Source organism: Pituophis catenifer, unplaced genomic scaffold, assembly GCF_029215685.1.
Source record: "Pituophis catenifer annectens isolate HBS135680 unplaced genomic scaffold, rPitCat1.0.hap2 SCAF_1, whole genome shotgun sequence".
Lineage (NCBI taxonomy): Eukaryota > Metazoa > Chordata > Lepidosauria > Squamata > Colubridae > Pituophis > Pituophis catenifer.
The window spans coordinates 244249493-244266756 of NW_027256881.1; the positions used below are offsets into that span (position 1 = coordinate 244249493).

The 17264-nt window shown below is 38.5% G+C and overlaps 1 protein-coding gene across 1 annotated transcript; it reads right to left on the reverse strand.

Moving 5' to 3' along the window:
* Window positions 1-1311: 1311 nt before the first annotated feature.
* On the reverse strand, window positions 1312-8329 carry POLR2L (RNA polymerase II, I and III subunit L). The gene is made up of 3 exons (XM_070957395.1): window positions 8268-8329; window positions 5357-5457; window positions 1312-1712 (listed from the first exon to the last, which is right to left on the reverse strand). Exons 2-3 carry the CDS (start codon window positions 5449-5451, stop codon window positions 1604-1606), a joined length of 204 nt encoding a protein of 67 aa, XP_070813496.1. The 5' UTR covers window positions 5452-5457; window positions 8268-8329; the 3' UTR covers window positions 1312-1603.
* Window positions 8330-17264: the final 8935 nt, after the last annotated feature.

Genomic DNA, 17264 nt, shown 5'->3' on the forward strand with positions numbered 1-17264 from the left:
TTAGTTTTATTTATTAAAATTTTATTAGATTACTTTTCTTATGTGGTCTGGGCTTGCTGAAGATAATATAAAAAAGGAAAACTTTATTCTGCCTTTGCAGGAAATATTATTTTTTAAAAGATAACAAGTTAGAATAATTTCTATAAATTGTTAAGTATCAATACCTCTAAGCCATTTGCTATCTCTAAAATGTCACTGTGCTATATTGAAACTCAAGGCCATTATAGCAGACCTGGATAACGACAGTCCAAAATGTCTTTCTCTAAATACGGTTTTGGATTGTACTTGCATCATAGCAGTACTCAAATGATTGAAAACATCTAAAAGTGTTTTGCTGGCTAATAGGAAAACATCTATTACCTCTTACTGAATTAATCACATATTTGTTTTCTACAGTTTGTAAGATGAATAATTTACAATTTCTTCCAGGTTTATTCGGCAACAAGCACATATTTATTTACTAAGTTCCCTCAAAAGATCCCAAAACAGAAAATACAAGTTGATTTCCAGCTCAACTCTAATTATTAAAAACCAACTCCAGAACTGGCAGAAACATATTCAACATAGAAGCAGTATCTTTTGGTTGACAGACAAAAAGTTTCTGAATTAAGGATGAACAAGAGACATTCTGGTGAGAGAAAAGTTCCCTGATGGTGTCCACAAGTCTGAAAGCTAGGAAGACTAAACCTCTGGTCCCAGTGATTTGACCCAGATGAACAAAAAAAATTGAAAACATGCATGTATCTATTTAGCTTCCTTATGACTTGCATAACAAGCACATATCTGTATAGCTTACTTACGACTTGCATCTGGTTAATCTATTCCTTCTTGGATGTAATGATTTCCATGAAACATAACTGCTCACCATGAAACTAAGTTGCTCACATTCTCTCCATCTTTGTATGTTTGCCACGGCTCCAGAAAATGAATTGTTAGTTTTACACTCTGGTATATGAAATGAAAAATATTCTATTATCTAGTTAATCAAATACAGATAACTTTCTACAAGGGTGAATATATATATATATTGAAATTATTGATATACAAAGGTCATTTGTGAAGAGGCTGCCTGCCCTTCCTACTTTTATTTTTCCTTTGACAACCCATAGCATATGTCATTAGGCCCAGTCTAGTTTTTAAGATATCATGTAATAATGTGGAAGAACACTGAAATGGAAGTAACCATAATGTTTAGATGGCCAAGTCAATGATCTGAATGAGGCTGAAATGCAATTCATGTAATTCAGGAATGAGATTTAGAATAAGGCGGTGGGAACTGGTTTAACCAACATATTTTTATTAAAACTTCATTACAACTGCCAACTGTAATCCAAATTTTGAGGGTTTTTTCAAACTGCCATATTTGAAAATTCAAGAGATTCTAATATACTTAGAATCTGACAAAAAACATGCTGTAATTAAAAGCACAGTCCCCAACTTTGGATTTAGGTGAAATTCAATATTAAGTCATTTATTTGGGGTATATGAAGTGGCTTAAGGAACTTCCCACAGATCATTAATTTGATTTCTAATCCCAGCAGTTTGGCTTGAGGATTGTAAAATCTTTGGTTCATGTACACATAGCACCATAAATTCTTCATATTTATTTCTCCAGTGGGGCATAGTTCAGGAGCTTTTCAATCAGGTCTACATGGGCAAGCAACATTCTGCGACAGCAGTATCTTTTCAGACCCAAAGCATCCAAGGCGTCACTAGGAACAAACAAAAGCAATAGTATTTTCAAAGAAAAGCATCATGCTTAAATCAGATCCCAATAAAATAAATACAAATTCGAGGCCTTGTCCACAAAAGGAAGAAGAATGAGAGACAAAGATAATGTGAGCATCTGCAGCAGAGGATGGTGCAACTAAGAACTAATCAGAGATCATTAGGGGGAAAAGTTGTGAAAGAAGTTGCCTCATAAATGCTCTGTTAATTCTACTTGGATCAATTACTAGTTTTTAGATTTTTCTACTCATAAACATGTGCCTGATTTGATTGCCTTGAGCCTTCCCACTTAAAATCACATCTGGTGTCTTGATAGTCTAGTGAGAGGAACTGCTGTTTTGATCGAAGAACCAAGGCTATATATTGGGGAAAAAAGATGCTTTTGACTACTTCAAATCTTATCTTCTTAACAAGGCAGATGTAGAAGATGGCTTCTGCCCTGCAGGGAAATGTAAAAAGAAAATGTGAGGAACTTTTAGATCTATGATTTGCTTATTTTCTTTCCATCCCAATGCTTAGGAATTCTCTATCACAAAAGTCACACAGTGTTGGCTTCTAGCAGTTTTCAGCATCTTCCTCTTTTTCTTCTTCCCAACTGCACAATATTGTATCCTCATATTATCACTGTGTGGATTGTGTGAGAGACACACGTGCCTATGAACACATGTATATGCATATGCCTGCAAGAGTCCCCATTATACAAAAATGACAGGATTGAAACACAACAATAATTTACTGAACCAATAACTACTCATTCAAATTAATTTCAGGGCACATGTTGCAATGCTGTATGCTACTAGTATAGTGCCACTCTCAAGAAAAAGCATTTAGTTTTTTCCCCCAGTAGTATAAATGCAGTATGGCAGAAACTCCTTGCTTTGTAATGATTTTTTTTTAAATTATTTTATGATCAAACAAATATACAATATAGGCAATCATTCAATATATCATCAATATACCTCTCCTTATCAGTTATCATTTAATATAACATTTTAACTTATCTGTTTAAACATTTATAAACCCCCTTCAACCCCCCCTTCCCACCCCCCACCCCCGACTTCCCAGAACAAAAACAGGGTATAAATTTTACCAAACATACGCTAATATATGCTAACTTTATGCAAGATTTAAAACTCTCTAGATCCCTTAACTCCCCTTCTACAGATTATTCATCAGCCTCCCTTTTTTATAAACTCAAAATAACATATAATCCTTTAGCCCTAAGAGTTTTAAAAACATTAACAAACACTAATAGATCATTCAAACCCCAAAAATACATCTGTAAAATATTCTTAATTCATTTACTTAATCATTTTACTCTTCCTCCTACTTTTATTCTCAAAATTCAAACATTTTAAAAATCTTAATACAACAATAAGTAAACCTTAATTAATCATTAATTGAATTTCTATATTTTCTTAATTCATTTACTTAATCATTGTAATTAATCATTAATACATCAAGTTAGACCAGAAAAAGTTAATCTTCCATTCTTCCTTTCTTTCTGTATTTTTTCCAGTCTTTCTTCCTCCCTCCTACTTTTATTTTGAGGAGGTTTTGAATTTTAACTTGAGGTTGATGTATCTTTAAAACTTGTCCCTTTCTTGGAACCATTTCCTCTGATTTAGAGCCCCCCCCATATGGGGGCTTTGTAATGATTTTAACTATCTGACCTTGCTGTATCATCCAGGATTGATTGTATCACTCTGATTTTATCATTCTGATGCATGCAGTGGATTATTCAGATGGAGGGATAGGAAACAGTATGCTGGTTTTAGATGGATACTTGTTCATTAGGCTCTATCAACCCTCATGATCAGATATAGCTAGTCAGCCTCTATGTAGTGGAACAGTTTATCTGGGCTTAATTCTGATCTTCCAGGTAAATATTCCATTTGTTTCTATCTTATATAAATCCAGGATTTCAATAAGGACTAATTAGCATCTTTCATATGGCAGAGTCAGAGGCACTAACAAGGATAGCAATAGTCTCAAAAAAGTTAGCATTTTTCAAGTGTTATTATTGCATATTTTCACATGTAAGGAAATATTACATTCTAAACGGGACACTACAAGTAATCCTTGATTTACAACAGCCATTGGGACAGAAATTTCAGTCATTAAGGACTACCTGCATAGCTCATGATTTGGGTAAGGATTTGTGTAGGCATAAAATATCTAGAGCATTTAACATTCAGTTTGAGATGACAGTCACTCACAGATCAAGTAAGTGAAAGCTAAAAAATGTAAACAGAGAACTGCTGAACACAAAATAGCAATCTGTAGCTTCCCCAAGTTCCAGATTTCTACATCAAATGAAAGCAGCTTCATAGAATTCAACCTCAAATCTATTCAAACAACAATAAAACTAAAAATAGATCATTACACATTTTAATGGTGTATTATAATTGTTCTATTTGTTTTATTAGTGTTTTGATGAAAATTCCAGCATACATAGGCTGCAGAGTTGTATAAGCTTATATGGAGATGATTTTATTGAACTCCAAGGAATTTATTTCTAAGTAGAAATGCATATAAACACATTAATTTCCACCAAAAATGCAGAAAAGCTGAGTGCTGCAAAAGAATTCTCATATACCAATTTTTATGAACCCATGCTCCAGCTTTTAAAAACCCTGTATCTGATAATATGAAGCTAAACAATTAAGCAGAAATGATTATGTTCTTTTCTTCAATATTATTTTTAGTCAGTGCTGTTTGAAGAAACTCAATGTAAGTGAAAAGCAACATTTTGAAATACGGCAGAATCTCTGCATCTCTGGACAACTAGCTTATTCAGGTGACCTGACTCCTTTTTATTACAATAAATTATTTTAACAATAACTTGAGTGTCCTGAAAATTGTCAGATGACAGTTACTACAGACAATTCTGCTGCTAGGAGGAATTCAATTATGTATTGTATGCTCACTTGGCCAATCTAAAATCATACAATAAATTGCAAGAGAATTTAGGCATACACTCAAATCAGATGTATTTATCATGCAAATATTTTACTAATGTACTAAAATAATATCTCAGGCTGTAGATCCATAGTTTCCAATTCTGTATTTGCAATGAAAAATCAATGGCTATCACAGCATGATTTACTGCAACCAGAGACAATTCTACCAAGGTAAGGAAAATGGTGAATATAGCACAAAAGAGAATAATAGACAATAGTTTCCAAATACTAGCAATCAATGGAAGAAATGTTTTTCATGCTTTTATAGTACATAATAGGATTCAACATAATGTGCTATTTAATTGCTATTATTGAAAAACAGTACTACATGACTGCAAAAGCAAGCAAGCTTTTTTTTAAAAAAGAGCACATCAGTGTTAGGGACTGCTGGAACAAGATCAAATTATTTGATCTGTTTTGGTAATATAACAAACTAAAGTATTACTCAGAAATACAGATCTAACAGGACACTACAAGGGAATAATTAAGCAATGTCTTATCCTGTACAAGCTATCAACTGAAGCCATCAGAAAATTAGCAACATTTACATTCAGTGGCATGGGAATAATATACTTAAATATTACATTGCAATCCAAATTGTTATATTGATAAAATTGTTGCTTATTTTATAAAATAGTTATGAAAATATAGTTGAGAATGCATACCCTTCTGTATATTCTGCTTGCAAAAGGCCAAGATATGCCTCCCATTTATTTCCAACTATTTTACCACAAGTGAAGCATCTCACAGGTATAATCATTTTGATCTATGAAAATATAAACAAAACAACATTTAAGCAAAGTGGTATTAAGTGATTCACACTCAATTTTATGACCTTTTTGTTATAGGAGTCACTGCAATTGTTAAGTGAATCACATGATCATTGAGTGAATTCTGGTTTCCCCATTGACTTCACTTGTTGGAAGCTCACTGGGCCCATTCTGGTCACAAATGGGCACCATGTGATCCTGGCATGCGGCAACCGTTGTAGATATGTGCCAGTTGCCAAGCTCCTGAATTTTGATCACAAGACTGTGGAAATGCTGTGATGGTCAAAAGTGCGAGGATGGTTGCAAGTCACTTTTTTTCAGTACCATTGTAATTTTGAATGATTGTTAGATGAATAAGTTATAAATCAAGGACTACCTATATAACACAACTCTAAACATAAGGTATTTCCTTGAATAGGGGCACAAAGGACATAACTGTTGAAGTGAATGTGGATTGAATGGTGGGATGTCTAGGAAACCAAAGTAATCAGGTACTTATGCAAAAAATCCCATCTGACTATAAGTGTATCTATTTTTTTTTTGGATGTTTATATACATATTTCTGGCAGGTGGGGCTTGCTGCCACCCCTTTGGTCAAGGAATTTCAGGTCTAGAAGAGCATTTTTTTGCCATGGCTCCTACCCTTTAAAACACCTTGCAAGAGCAATCCCTACTCTCTTTGCCTTTCAGAAGGGCTGGCTATGGTTTGAATATATTATGAGAACCCAGCTTTAAATTTTGGCTTAATCACCGAGTTCTTTGAGTAACCCAGATTGTTGGGGGCAATATGCTGAGTCTAAACAGCTTAGAGAGGGATATAAAGCACTGTGAAGTGGTGTATAAATCTAAGTGCTATTGCTAACCAATAAATGAAGATACTTGCTGAGTTTGGTTGTTTTCTTGCAGGCTAAGTAACATCATCAGTCCTGGTGCTGATGATGTTATCTAGTTTAGGTACTGAAACATGTGCAAGAAAACAACCAACTCAGATAGCACCAAGGACCCCTCATTTCAACCCTAAGCTACAAATATTCTCCTCTATTGGTAATCAACAAGTGTATTACATTTTCTTAGCCTGATGCCAAATTATCTTGCAGGATTGTTTTACATCTTTCATTTCTCAATAAATGTTCTTTTGATCATTTTTCATAGTATTTGAGCTACCGGTATTTGTGGGATGAAAGGGAATTAGAACTGGTCTGTATCAGCATGACCTTGTGCAAGATGTCTGTGCGCTCAAATGCAATTAATAAATCAGCTTGCCAATGGGTATTGCCCTGAAGAAAAGAGAGTGTTAAGTGACAAAAGTACTTGTTTAGTGAAACTAAACAAAAGTACTTGTTTAGTGAAACTATCAAGAGCCTTGATAGTACAGGGGTTTAGTGCACCCTGTTATTAATACAGCTGCCTGCAATTTCTGCTGGTTCGAATCTCTCCAAGGCTCAAGGTTGACTCAGCCTTCCATCCTTTCTAAGGTAGGTGAAATGAGGACCCAGTTTGTGGGGGCAATAAGCTGACTTTGTATTAAATATACAAAAGTATGAAGGCTACTGCTTAACGCATTGTAAGCCGCCCTGAGTCTCCGGAGAAGGGCGGCATATAAATCAAATTAAAAAAAAAAAAAACTAATTGAAATGGAACAGTTATCCTGTTTCATTCATGAAATGTTTTGTAAGGGTTCATGTGATGCTTTTCTGCATTTTTCTGTATTAAACAGCTGATGCTTCTAGATAAGAATGCTTGCATTGTCAATAAAAATACATGCTTCTGTTCTTTCCTTAGTTGACTTTTTTTAAATTAAAAAAAGAAAGAAATAGGAACGGAATATAATGAAAGATGCTATCTAGTTATTTGATAAAATTCTGCAAGGGCCATTTTGCAATAAATGTTTTATCTGATGGAAGTGTTTCTAGAGATTTTTCATATGTAAATATTTAGCCTCATTTAAGGAATCGTACAGAGGATCAGACTGTATCAATCTCTATTTGCAATTCTGTGTTTTCTCATTACTCTTTTCCAACTCTTTCATTGTAGGGGAAAAAAAACTAAGATACAAAAGATCCAATAGACATTTTTGTGATGCTTCTAGAGATAAGGCTTCATTCTGGACAGATACACAGTTCATTTAGACATTCATTTGGGGTGTGTGCAAATGTTGTCATCCTCCATTTGTAACCTTCCCTGTTTTTTCCCCTCATTATTCCATCATTTCTAGAAAAAAAAAAGAGAGGAGGAAACATTGGAATAGTTACAGATCGGCTGTTTGTATGATATTGCTCATCTAATCAATGTTAATTTATTCAGTGTAACCTACCATTATAGTGAATCATAAATTAATCAAGGCAGGCTACATTCGCACAGCACTGTAGTGTAGACCAAAATTTCACAGCATGTTGTACAACCCAAACCCGGCAGGCTTCACACAGAAGTACTTATGGGGTGTTTTTAGCGTTAGCTCAGCACTGTATGTTTGTGTCAAGCTGTCAACTCCTTAAATTATGCGCAGCACACAAGGTTTCTTCCCGCTAAAAAGCTTTTCTGGGGAAGCCTCCGAATCCCACGACGGCATCCCCGAAACAGTTTTTCGTCTTTTCTTCATCAGGTTATCTTTTGTGAAGAAAGAGTCAGAAAAACAGAATAAAAACCAAACTGAAAGGACACGAGCTGCAATTAGACTGGTGTGTCGGTCCCTGTCGGGGGGGGGGGGGAAACATTCCACGTTTGGGTGATATAGGACACGGCAAGTCCTATTTCCAAAGCTTAACAGCCAATGGCAAGTTCCTCTCTGGTCGCTCGGGGTACCTACCACGCCGAGCCGCCAACGGCTGCCTCCCGTTCAACCCCAGGCGACGAAGCTGCCGCTGGTCCACGCTTTAGCAAGGTCACGCCCACTCCCGCGGGCGCTACTACTCCGCAAAAGGGGAGAAATAACGTTTCCTGCCTTCCCTATTTTAGCGTCCCAGGGCAGTAACAGAAAATAGAGACGTGTACCCATAGATATCAGCGTGATCTGTGACAAGCGTAAAAAAAAAAAAAATCCCTTCCCTTTTTTTTCTTTTTAATCCAAATCTATCCCCCCCAAGGATAAAAAAATGGTACGTTCCAAGAGGTACGGCACCGCGGTTGGCTCAAGATAACTGCGTTCCTCTACAAGCTTCGCGATTCTCGTGCGCGGTGCGCTGAGTATCTATCTGGCTGGTGCGTTCGCTTTGCGGAGCGCTGAGTTTTAGGCAGCGGCTGAGTTCCGGAGCTCATCAGAAGCAGCGGCGAGACGGCAAGGTATTTCCTCGCTTCTTCTTCTTCTCTTTGCATTGCCGCGGTGCTGTTTGGACAACACTTGTTGCCGAGAGTTTTTCCAACGGAGAGTTCGGAACGGGGGATGGAAAGGCTCGTCTCCCCGCTCCGCTGATGTGCTCTGCAAACTGGAAAGCGCAACTGGTGGTGTTGCCATTGAGCCCTGCTAAGTTTCCCCCCCCCCCCTCCGCTTGTTGATGGGAGCAATGCTACACTAAAGAAAATAAGCGGAGGGCAGGCAGCGGATAGAAAACAGCTGCTCGCTGCCGTTGTCGGTCTGCTGCTTGTGATCTTACGTAGGAGGGCCGGTTGGTTTGTGTTCCGCTGCTGCCGAAGAGTGATTTCTTCTCGCGTTTGCCCCCAAACCGCTCGAGTTAGTAGAGATGTGCGTGTTTGCATGCACGGGGGGGGGGGGGAGAAGATGCGGGAGAGGTGACTGCGATGTCACGCTGTGCATTTTGAAATATCGAGAGGGAACTCTAAATGGAAACCTGGTGCTACTAAAATAATACCAAACCTTCCTTTCTTTTTAACTTAGGAGACCGAGTTGAGGAGAAAGCAATGGTTTGTTTTTGTTTTTTCTCTTCCTTGACAGCGCCGGCTCTTCTTGCTCATCGTTTTTTTTTCGTTTCCGAAAGAAGGAATTTTCCTTCCTTCCTTCGGAATGTTAAGTTAATGGAGCCGGTGACTATGTTAACGTCACGCGAAAACTTGCCCGGTATAGATGTGGATTCCCCCCCACCCCCAGGAGCTGGTTTAATTTCTCCAGCCTCTTGAAGGGAAGAGCTTCCCTTCAAATCAGCCTCTTGTGTTTTATTTGGTACGTCCCGGTTTCTTTCCGCGCACCTTTCCTCAGGCGTAACCCCGCGGGTGTGTGTATGTGTGTGGTGGGTGTCAGTGGGTTTTACGCCCCGAGAAGGATGTACGGCCTTTGAAGGGGAGACGTTTACATTGGGGAGGCGGGCAAGCCTGTTAAGCAATCCGCCTGGATTGAAATCGCCGGGTCGCTTACAGAGGAGCAAGTCCCGTTGGCTCAATTGATCGGACGTTGCTCGGGTTTTAAGGCTGCCCGTCGAGGAAAAAAACACCCGTGTACATATGCGCTGCTCTTCCTTCCAAGCATTTCGACGTCCTTCGGCCGCCTTCTTTCTCCTCCCCCCCCCCCCCCGCGCTTCGTGGTAATCTCATGAGGCGTTTCAGAACAAGAGGTGGGAGCTGATCTAAAATCACCCCGCGTAAACTTAAAAAGGCGGCGGGTGGGGTAGGTGCGCTAAGCATGTGAACGCTGATGAAAATAAACGGGGAAAGAGCTGATTACGTACTGTATACCTAGCTTACTCCGAGGTCCTGTAATCCAATGAATAGGTTCCTTTACAGTGCGGACCGTTGTGGGTGTCACAAGACACGAACTTTTCTGCTCTTGTGAGTTTGGCTGAAGCAACTGGGTGTGGCCCATTTGACTTAATCTGGCGTAATTTTGGTTTGCTCCCTCTGGGCCAAATGTGTTGAAGAGGCTCTGTCTAGAGCAGAGGCCTTCAAACTTGGCAGCTTTAAGACTTGTGGACTTCAATTCCACAATTCTGCAGCCAGCCAGTACAGCATAGGAGTTGAAGTCCACAAGTCTTAAAGCTGCCAAGTTTGAAGGCCTCTGGTCTAGAGCAGGGGTCTGCAACCTTAAACACTCAAAGAGCCATTTAGACCAGTTTCCCACAAAAAAGAAAACACTGGGAGCCACAAAACCCTTCCTGTGCCTAACTATTTCTTGAGTGGCCACAAAACTAGCATATGTAGTTGAATTAAATGTTCTGTTTTCTTCTGAAACTTTTCTTTTCTTGGATTTATTCATGGTTAGCCTACCGGAGGTTGAAAAACTCAAAAAATTGCATGCCGGCAGGTGTTGCACATTGGCGGTTGTGATGCATATTTTGAGTGACAGGGAGCCGCAGCAGAGGATTGAAAGAGCCACATGCAGCTCCAGAGCCGCAGGTTGCTGACCCCTGGTCTAGAGTCTAGACTACTTTCCTTCCAAAGGCTGGGAGTTATTCACACGTGTATTTAGAACAGAAACTTATACCTTTAGGAGGATTGTGGTCCAATGACAAAGTTGGAATGTGGTGGAGTTATAAACCATGGGGGAGAGGAGAAGATTTGAACAATACAAGGGGTCTTAAGTCTGCAGTTAGGTCTCTGCCCTTCTTCAAACTATATCTGCACTTTTAGGCAAATGCTAAAAGAAAGGTTATGGGAGATCTTTGAATGTCAGAATGGAAGCCAAGTCAGTTTGTAAAAGAGGGTGTGAGGGAGGTCTTCCCTACAATTTGTAAGGCTACCAAAGAGATGTTTGGGACAAGTTGAAGGATGGACATTTTTGGGTGGTTTTGTAACCAAAAACCTATGGTCTTTTGGAGATCTTTGGGCTCATCATCACACTACCAGAGCTAATAGAGTTGTGCATGCTTCGAATTTAAAGTCACCAAGGTCTTTGGTGCTTTGTACCTCTTTAATATAACTGCCCTTTTCTAGATGCTGTGGTTGGCCTTTACAACTGCTGCTCACTGTCGGAAGAAAAGCCCACAGAATTAACCTTTTAAGCTCGTTTGATCCAATCTATTGGGAAAACAAAGGATAGACTCTTTCCCAATATTCCTATTGACTCCTTCACTGCTAGGATAGAAAGAGCTGCAAGTTTGAAGAAGTGTTGACCTTCATGAAAATCTCCAACCATCATGTTCTCCCATGTCTTGTCTTCTGTTTTGTTTTAGTTTATGAACTGATGGAGAACAGAAAATCTAATAGCATGCTAATCTTATTTTCCCCCCAAGGGTGTGGTTAAAAACTTCCAAAGTTCTGGAAGTTAGCTATTGTGGGAAAATAGGATGCTATTCTAGATATGCTTTTGGTCTGTTCCAGCAGGATTCCTAGTTTCAAAGACCTGTATTATTACAGTTAGATTGAAGAACATAACAGTGTGATGCCACATATATTGCATATTTAAAGTAGATGCTAAATTGGCAGATATATATAGTATCTGCAAGTTGCAGACTGCAACTGATTTTGGAGGAAATGAATGGATCTAAGCAATCATGAAGATTATTTAGTGGGATCACATTCCTGAATCCTATGTGGTTAACATAGTTATTCAAAGTAAAATGAATTTTAAATGATTCCTCACTCCTACCCAAATGGAAAATTAAGTTTTCTTGTTTTTTTATTATCAGATTTTCAAGTAATTTACAATGATCACTTCATTTTAACAGTAAGTTACATGGGGGAGAAGAAAATGTCCTGTACCCTCTTTCAATAAATTACATAGAGGGAAGTGATATATAACAGTAATCTACAAAGGGGATTTCTCTGTAGTGGCATATTGTGAGAGACTGGGAAGAAAATGGAAGAAAAGCACATTTGGGGAGAAGAGATAGTACAGCTGGGTTGTGAAAGTAGTGGGAAGCATCATTAGAAAATTATTTAATTGTAATGAATTCACTACTGAATGGTTCTGCCTAATACAGGTAGTCCTTAACTTACAACAGTTCATGTAGTGACTGTTTGAAGTTACAACGGTACTGAAAAAAAGTGATTATGATAGTTTTTCGCAATTACAACCTTTCCAGCATCCCCATGATCATGTGATCAAAATTCAGGCGCTTGGCAACTGGTTCATCTTTATGACGGTTGCAGGGTCCCAAGGTCATGTGATCATATTTTGCAATCTTCTGACAAGCAAAGTCAGCAGGGAAGCCAGATTCACTTAACAACTGTGTTACTAATTTAAGAACTGCAGTAATTCACTTAACAAAAGTGGCATGAAAAGTCGTAAAATGGGGCAAAACTCACTTAACAAATTTCTCACTTAGCAACATAAAACATGGGCTCAATTGTGAGGACTACCTGTACTTTACTTTTAGAGTTTCCAAGATTATGTTTTTATCACAGTTTTAACATTACATATGCCTTCTTGAAAGTAATATGAACTTGTTTCCTTTGTTTGCTCCCCATGTGGGGCTCAACACGTATTCTTGAAATTCTTTGCCTTCTCTGACATTTGTGGTACACTTTAGAGTCTGTAAAAGTTTTACCTTGCCTGTTTTGGATTGAATTAATCTATTTTATATGTTTTAATTGTTGAATATTGAATAACACCTTTGTCACCTTTCTTTGTTAATCTGAAAATTAATGTGGCTACTTTATAAATTGCATCACACACGGCTGTTTTAAAATACTTGGTTCCTTAAAGCAGCTATCTTGCTTTCATATGTTCCAAAATGTATCTTTTGAACATTTTTGAAACATGCTCAGACCTAACATTCAGTACTTTAACTTCGATCTCTTACTGTACCTACCGTATGAAGTTAATTAGTACATAAATTAAAAGTAACGGAGATGTATGACAAATATATATTAATGTTTGATTGATTCTGGTTCTCACAATATTGATCTCAGTGTAAGCAAAACAGTGAGGTCATTGCATGAGAGAAGTATCAGAACTCTTGGGAGTACCCCAGACCTTGTAGAAACAGAAACAAATTTAGGGAACAATATAGATAAGGGACAAAATAGCCCACTGAGCTCAGAGCTAATGCTTTGTTGCCACAGAATGCTGAATGTTTCTTGTGAAACAAGAACCAGGCAAACTATCTTGGAGATGGATTTGGAGTAGGTACACCCCATTGTGCAACTCTGCATTGTGTTACTAGAACTATTTCAATGTTTCTGTGTTAATGGATAGTCAGGGCCAAGCCCAGAGATGAGACATTGAGATCCAATCAAGTCCAATCTTTTATTTGCTTACATCTAATGGACAGAATCTTGCCAAACTAAGGCTATAACTTTCTAATCTACTAGATCTATCCTGAGAGACTTTAGGACAGTGATAGCTAACCTTTTCCGAACAGAGTGCACAAAGCATGCACCCAAAACCCCAAAATGCAATGCATGTGTGGTCCCCGTGCATGCGTCCACCCCCTGCGCATGTGTGGCTGAGACCCGATGACCAGCTGGCTGGCGGGAGGCGCGTGCGCATGCGCGGCAGAGCTGAACTGGGGCGACAGCTCACATGCCCACAGACAGGTGACATACCACCTGTCGCCATGGGCCATGGGTTTGCCATCACAGCTTTAGGATGTTGAAATGTCTTTGAATATTAGTAGCTCAGGTTGGTAGTTAATGTTGCTGGTTTGAGCTCCGAGATTGGTGATTTGGTTGCAAATGTTTCATCCCCGTTCGAGGAGACATCTTCAATGCACTTTGAATTGTGCTTGTCTGGGGGAGCACTGGACTCGACAGATCACAAGAAATCAGACCACAGCACACACAGCCGATCAAATCAAACTGAAACCGGACCATGACATCATCAGAAGACATCCTAACAACAACACCAGCACTAATTTACATCACACAGATGGTATTTAAAACCAAGGACTACTCAGCAACTGCAGCCAGCCAATCACACAACCCGAAATCAGACCAGAACTCAGAAAGGTATTTAAAGGTCAGTACACCCTCAAGACAAGCACAATCCAAAGCACACTGAAGATGTATCCTCGAATGGGGATGAAATGTTTGTAACCAAATCATTAAAAGCTTGGAGCTCAAACCAATAGCAATAGCATTTAGACTTATATACCGCTTTACAGTGCTTTACAGCCCTCTCTAAGCGGTTTACAGAGTCAGCATATTGACCCACCCAATAATCTGGGTCCTCATTTTACCCACCTCGGAAGGATGGAAGGCTGAATCAACCTTGAGATTGGTGGGATTTGAACTGCCAAATTGCAGGCTGCTGGCAGTCAGCAGAAGTAGCCTGCAGTACTGCACTCTTAACCACTGCACCACCGAGGCTGCACCACTTTAGGATGTGGTTACCCTGAACCTCTTCCCGCTTCTCCCATCCAGCTCAGGACTTGAGCTGTTTCTTAATCTGGCCCTCTTTCTGTGAAGGCTCTGCGTTGACAAAATACTCCTCCCCTGTTGCTGCAGGTGCACATTTCATCACATGAATATCTTTATCAAGACAAGAAATTGTCTACATTCAACTCTAACTCTGTGTTTAAACAAAAATAGTTCTAATTTAGCTACTTTATGCTAGAGATTTACTTTTCAAATCTAGTTGTTGGGCAATGACAACATACAATTTAGGAGCAGAATGTTTGGGTAGATTTAAATGTTCTCCCACTGATTTATGAATATTGCTAGTGTTGTGTTTTTTTCCCCTTGGGTTTTTGCAAATAACAAAAATTCCTGTGCCAGCATTTCTGTTCCACCATTTTGCAGTCTACTTGAAAACTATGGTGGTCTCAGAAGAGACTTAATCAATTTTTTTTGTTTTATAGGTCAAAAAAGTATACTTCACTCATATTTCAGTGTTTTTCAGTAATGCCGTCATCATTGTCAAAACCAAATACTTTATTATGACAATCATACGCCCTGCAAATAATTAATTTTAGAAACATTAATATGTATCAGTTTTATGAGGACCATTGATCAATAAAGTTAAGGTCTTGTTAGGTTTTTTGATAATAAGGTATAATTAAAATACTCTTTGGGGGGGTGAAGGAAGTGAAGGACTAAATGTCTTGCTTAGAAAATACTAATTAATAGTCTACAGTTCACAGTTGAAAACCATCTGAGGTATTGAATTCTTTTACCTACCAGTTTAGCAAAGTTGATTTGGAAAGATCTTACATGTTATTTTATCTTTTCTCTCCTGGTGTCGCAGATAATTATGGTTGAAATAGTTAGCATTTAGAAAAGATAACATTATATGGATGCTATTTACTTGATTGTCTAGGTAATTTTATAGACTGAAGGAATATTATACATTGAAAGTACATTAATATTTCACAAATTTGGAGTGGCAAATGGCTTCTTGAAAATTATGTATATGAACAAAACTCATGGTATTGTTGGGTCGCTGGCAAATTGCTGCATTCACTTTAAGACTGTTTTCATGTTTCTTTGCCTTATTTAATTAAACCAGTGATGGTGGACCATCATGATACATATCAAAGGTAACATGCCATGTTTTGGATGACATGCCAGCATTCACCAGCAACAACTATTCTCAAAAGCATAGTCTGTTATCTTGTGATTTTTGGAGGTTATGGATACCGTGCAAGAATGGGTTTGAGGCCTCTAAAAACTCCAAAAATCACATGAGAATGGGGTGTCCTTTCTCATGTTTGTTGGCTGCAGAGGCTGCAGAAGGAGCTGCTTCAAGAACAAAGGCCTTGTGCAACTTTGATTACATCTTGAGATGCTGCAGTGGCCTTTTCAATAGAAAGAGAATACTGCCTGAAGGTAAGTAGCACACAGCAGATCCTGGGGATTGCTGAGCTGTGGAGCAATCACACCATTCCCCAAGGCTCATGGGGAACTACGAGGTGGCTTTTTGGAGTAGCAGCAGTTTTACTAGGGCTGAAGTTGATGCCTTGACTTCTATTTCAGGCCCAGCCTCAGTGTTGTTGCTGAGTTGGGTGTTATTGTTGGGGTGGCCTAGATGGAAGGAAAATAGAAAATTGTTTCTCTCTCGTTTGTGGGACTATTGTATCTGTGACAAGGTAGGCATTTTCTGAATTGTTGACATGCAGAGCCTAAAAGGTCTACCATTACTTGAGCAAAAGCATACTTTACTTAATCCATTTTTTTTTTTTGGTTTGCAGGGATATACTGTCAACAATAAACTAACAATATGGCCTGGATTCACACAACATACTAGCCCAAAGGGTACTTGACTAATTTGTGGTTCAGCGCATTAAATGACCACAACCTAAATAAATCTTATTACATATGTTCATCAAATTACTGTGGTGTTCCACATTTATTGCCCTTCCTTATTACATAGTTTCATTTGACCAGCAGTAGCTTTGGATTGCATCAGATCTGGTTGTGATTGGCAGAATAAAACAAAATCTTTAGCGTACACTAAGAACTGTGCATGTTACAATGACAGCACACTCAGATGTAGATCCAGCAGCTATTTCTGCCATCCTGAATGGAGTTAGGTACAGCGCCTCCTCTTCTTTCAAAATGCAGCCTTTTCTATAATTCTTTATTCATGGAAAAGCTGTAATGCTTATCTCAGCATGAAATGTGCATTAGGAATAAACCAGGGGGAAAATAAGAAGCTCAATGGAAGATGTGTGCAGGAACTACAGATGTTCAGTAGTTGACGCTTCCAAAGAAATAGGAATTGAAGGAAAAAGTCATGCAGATATAACCATATCTAGCCCCATTCTGATGCAATTTCCCTTCGTATGACATTAGATTAAAATTTTCTTTTTGCCAACGTAAGAGTAAGCACCATTAAACTGAAGAGAAATGACTTTTGAATAAACATTTCTAGAAATAGGCTATAAGTGGGCCTTGCAGAAACTTGCATATGCAGCTATAATTTATTTGAAGGCCTACAAGTTCCAACTTTTTGTTATTTACAGTACTACATAAAATATTCTTAAAGCAGGGAGGGTTAAATAGCTTTCCTAGTGTTTATTCAGCTCACGTTTTCATT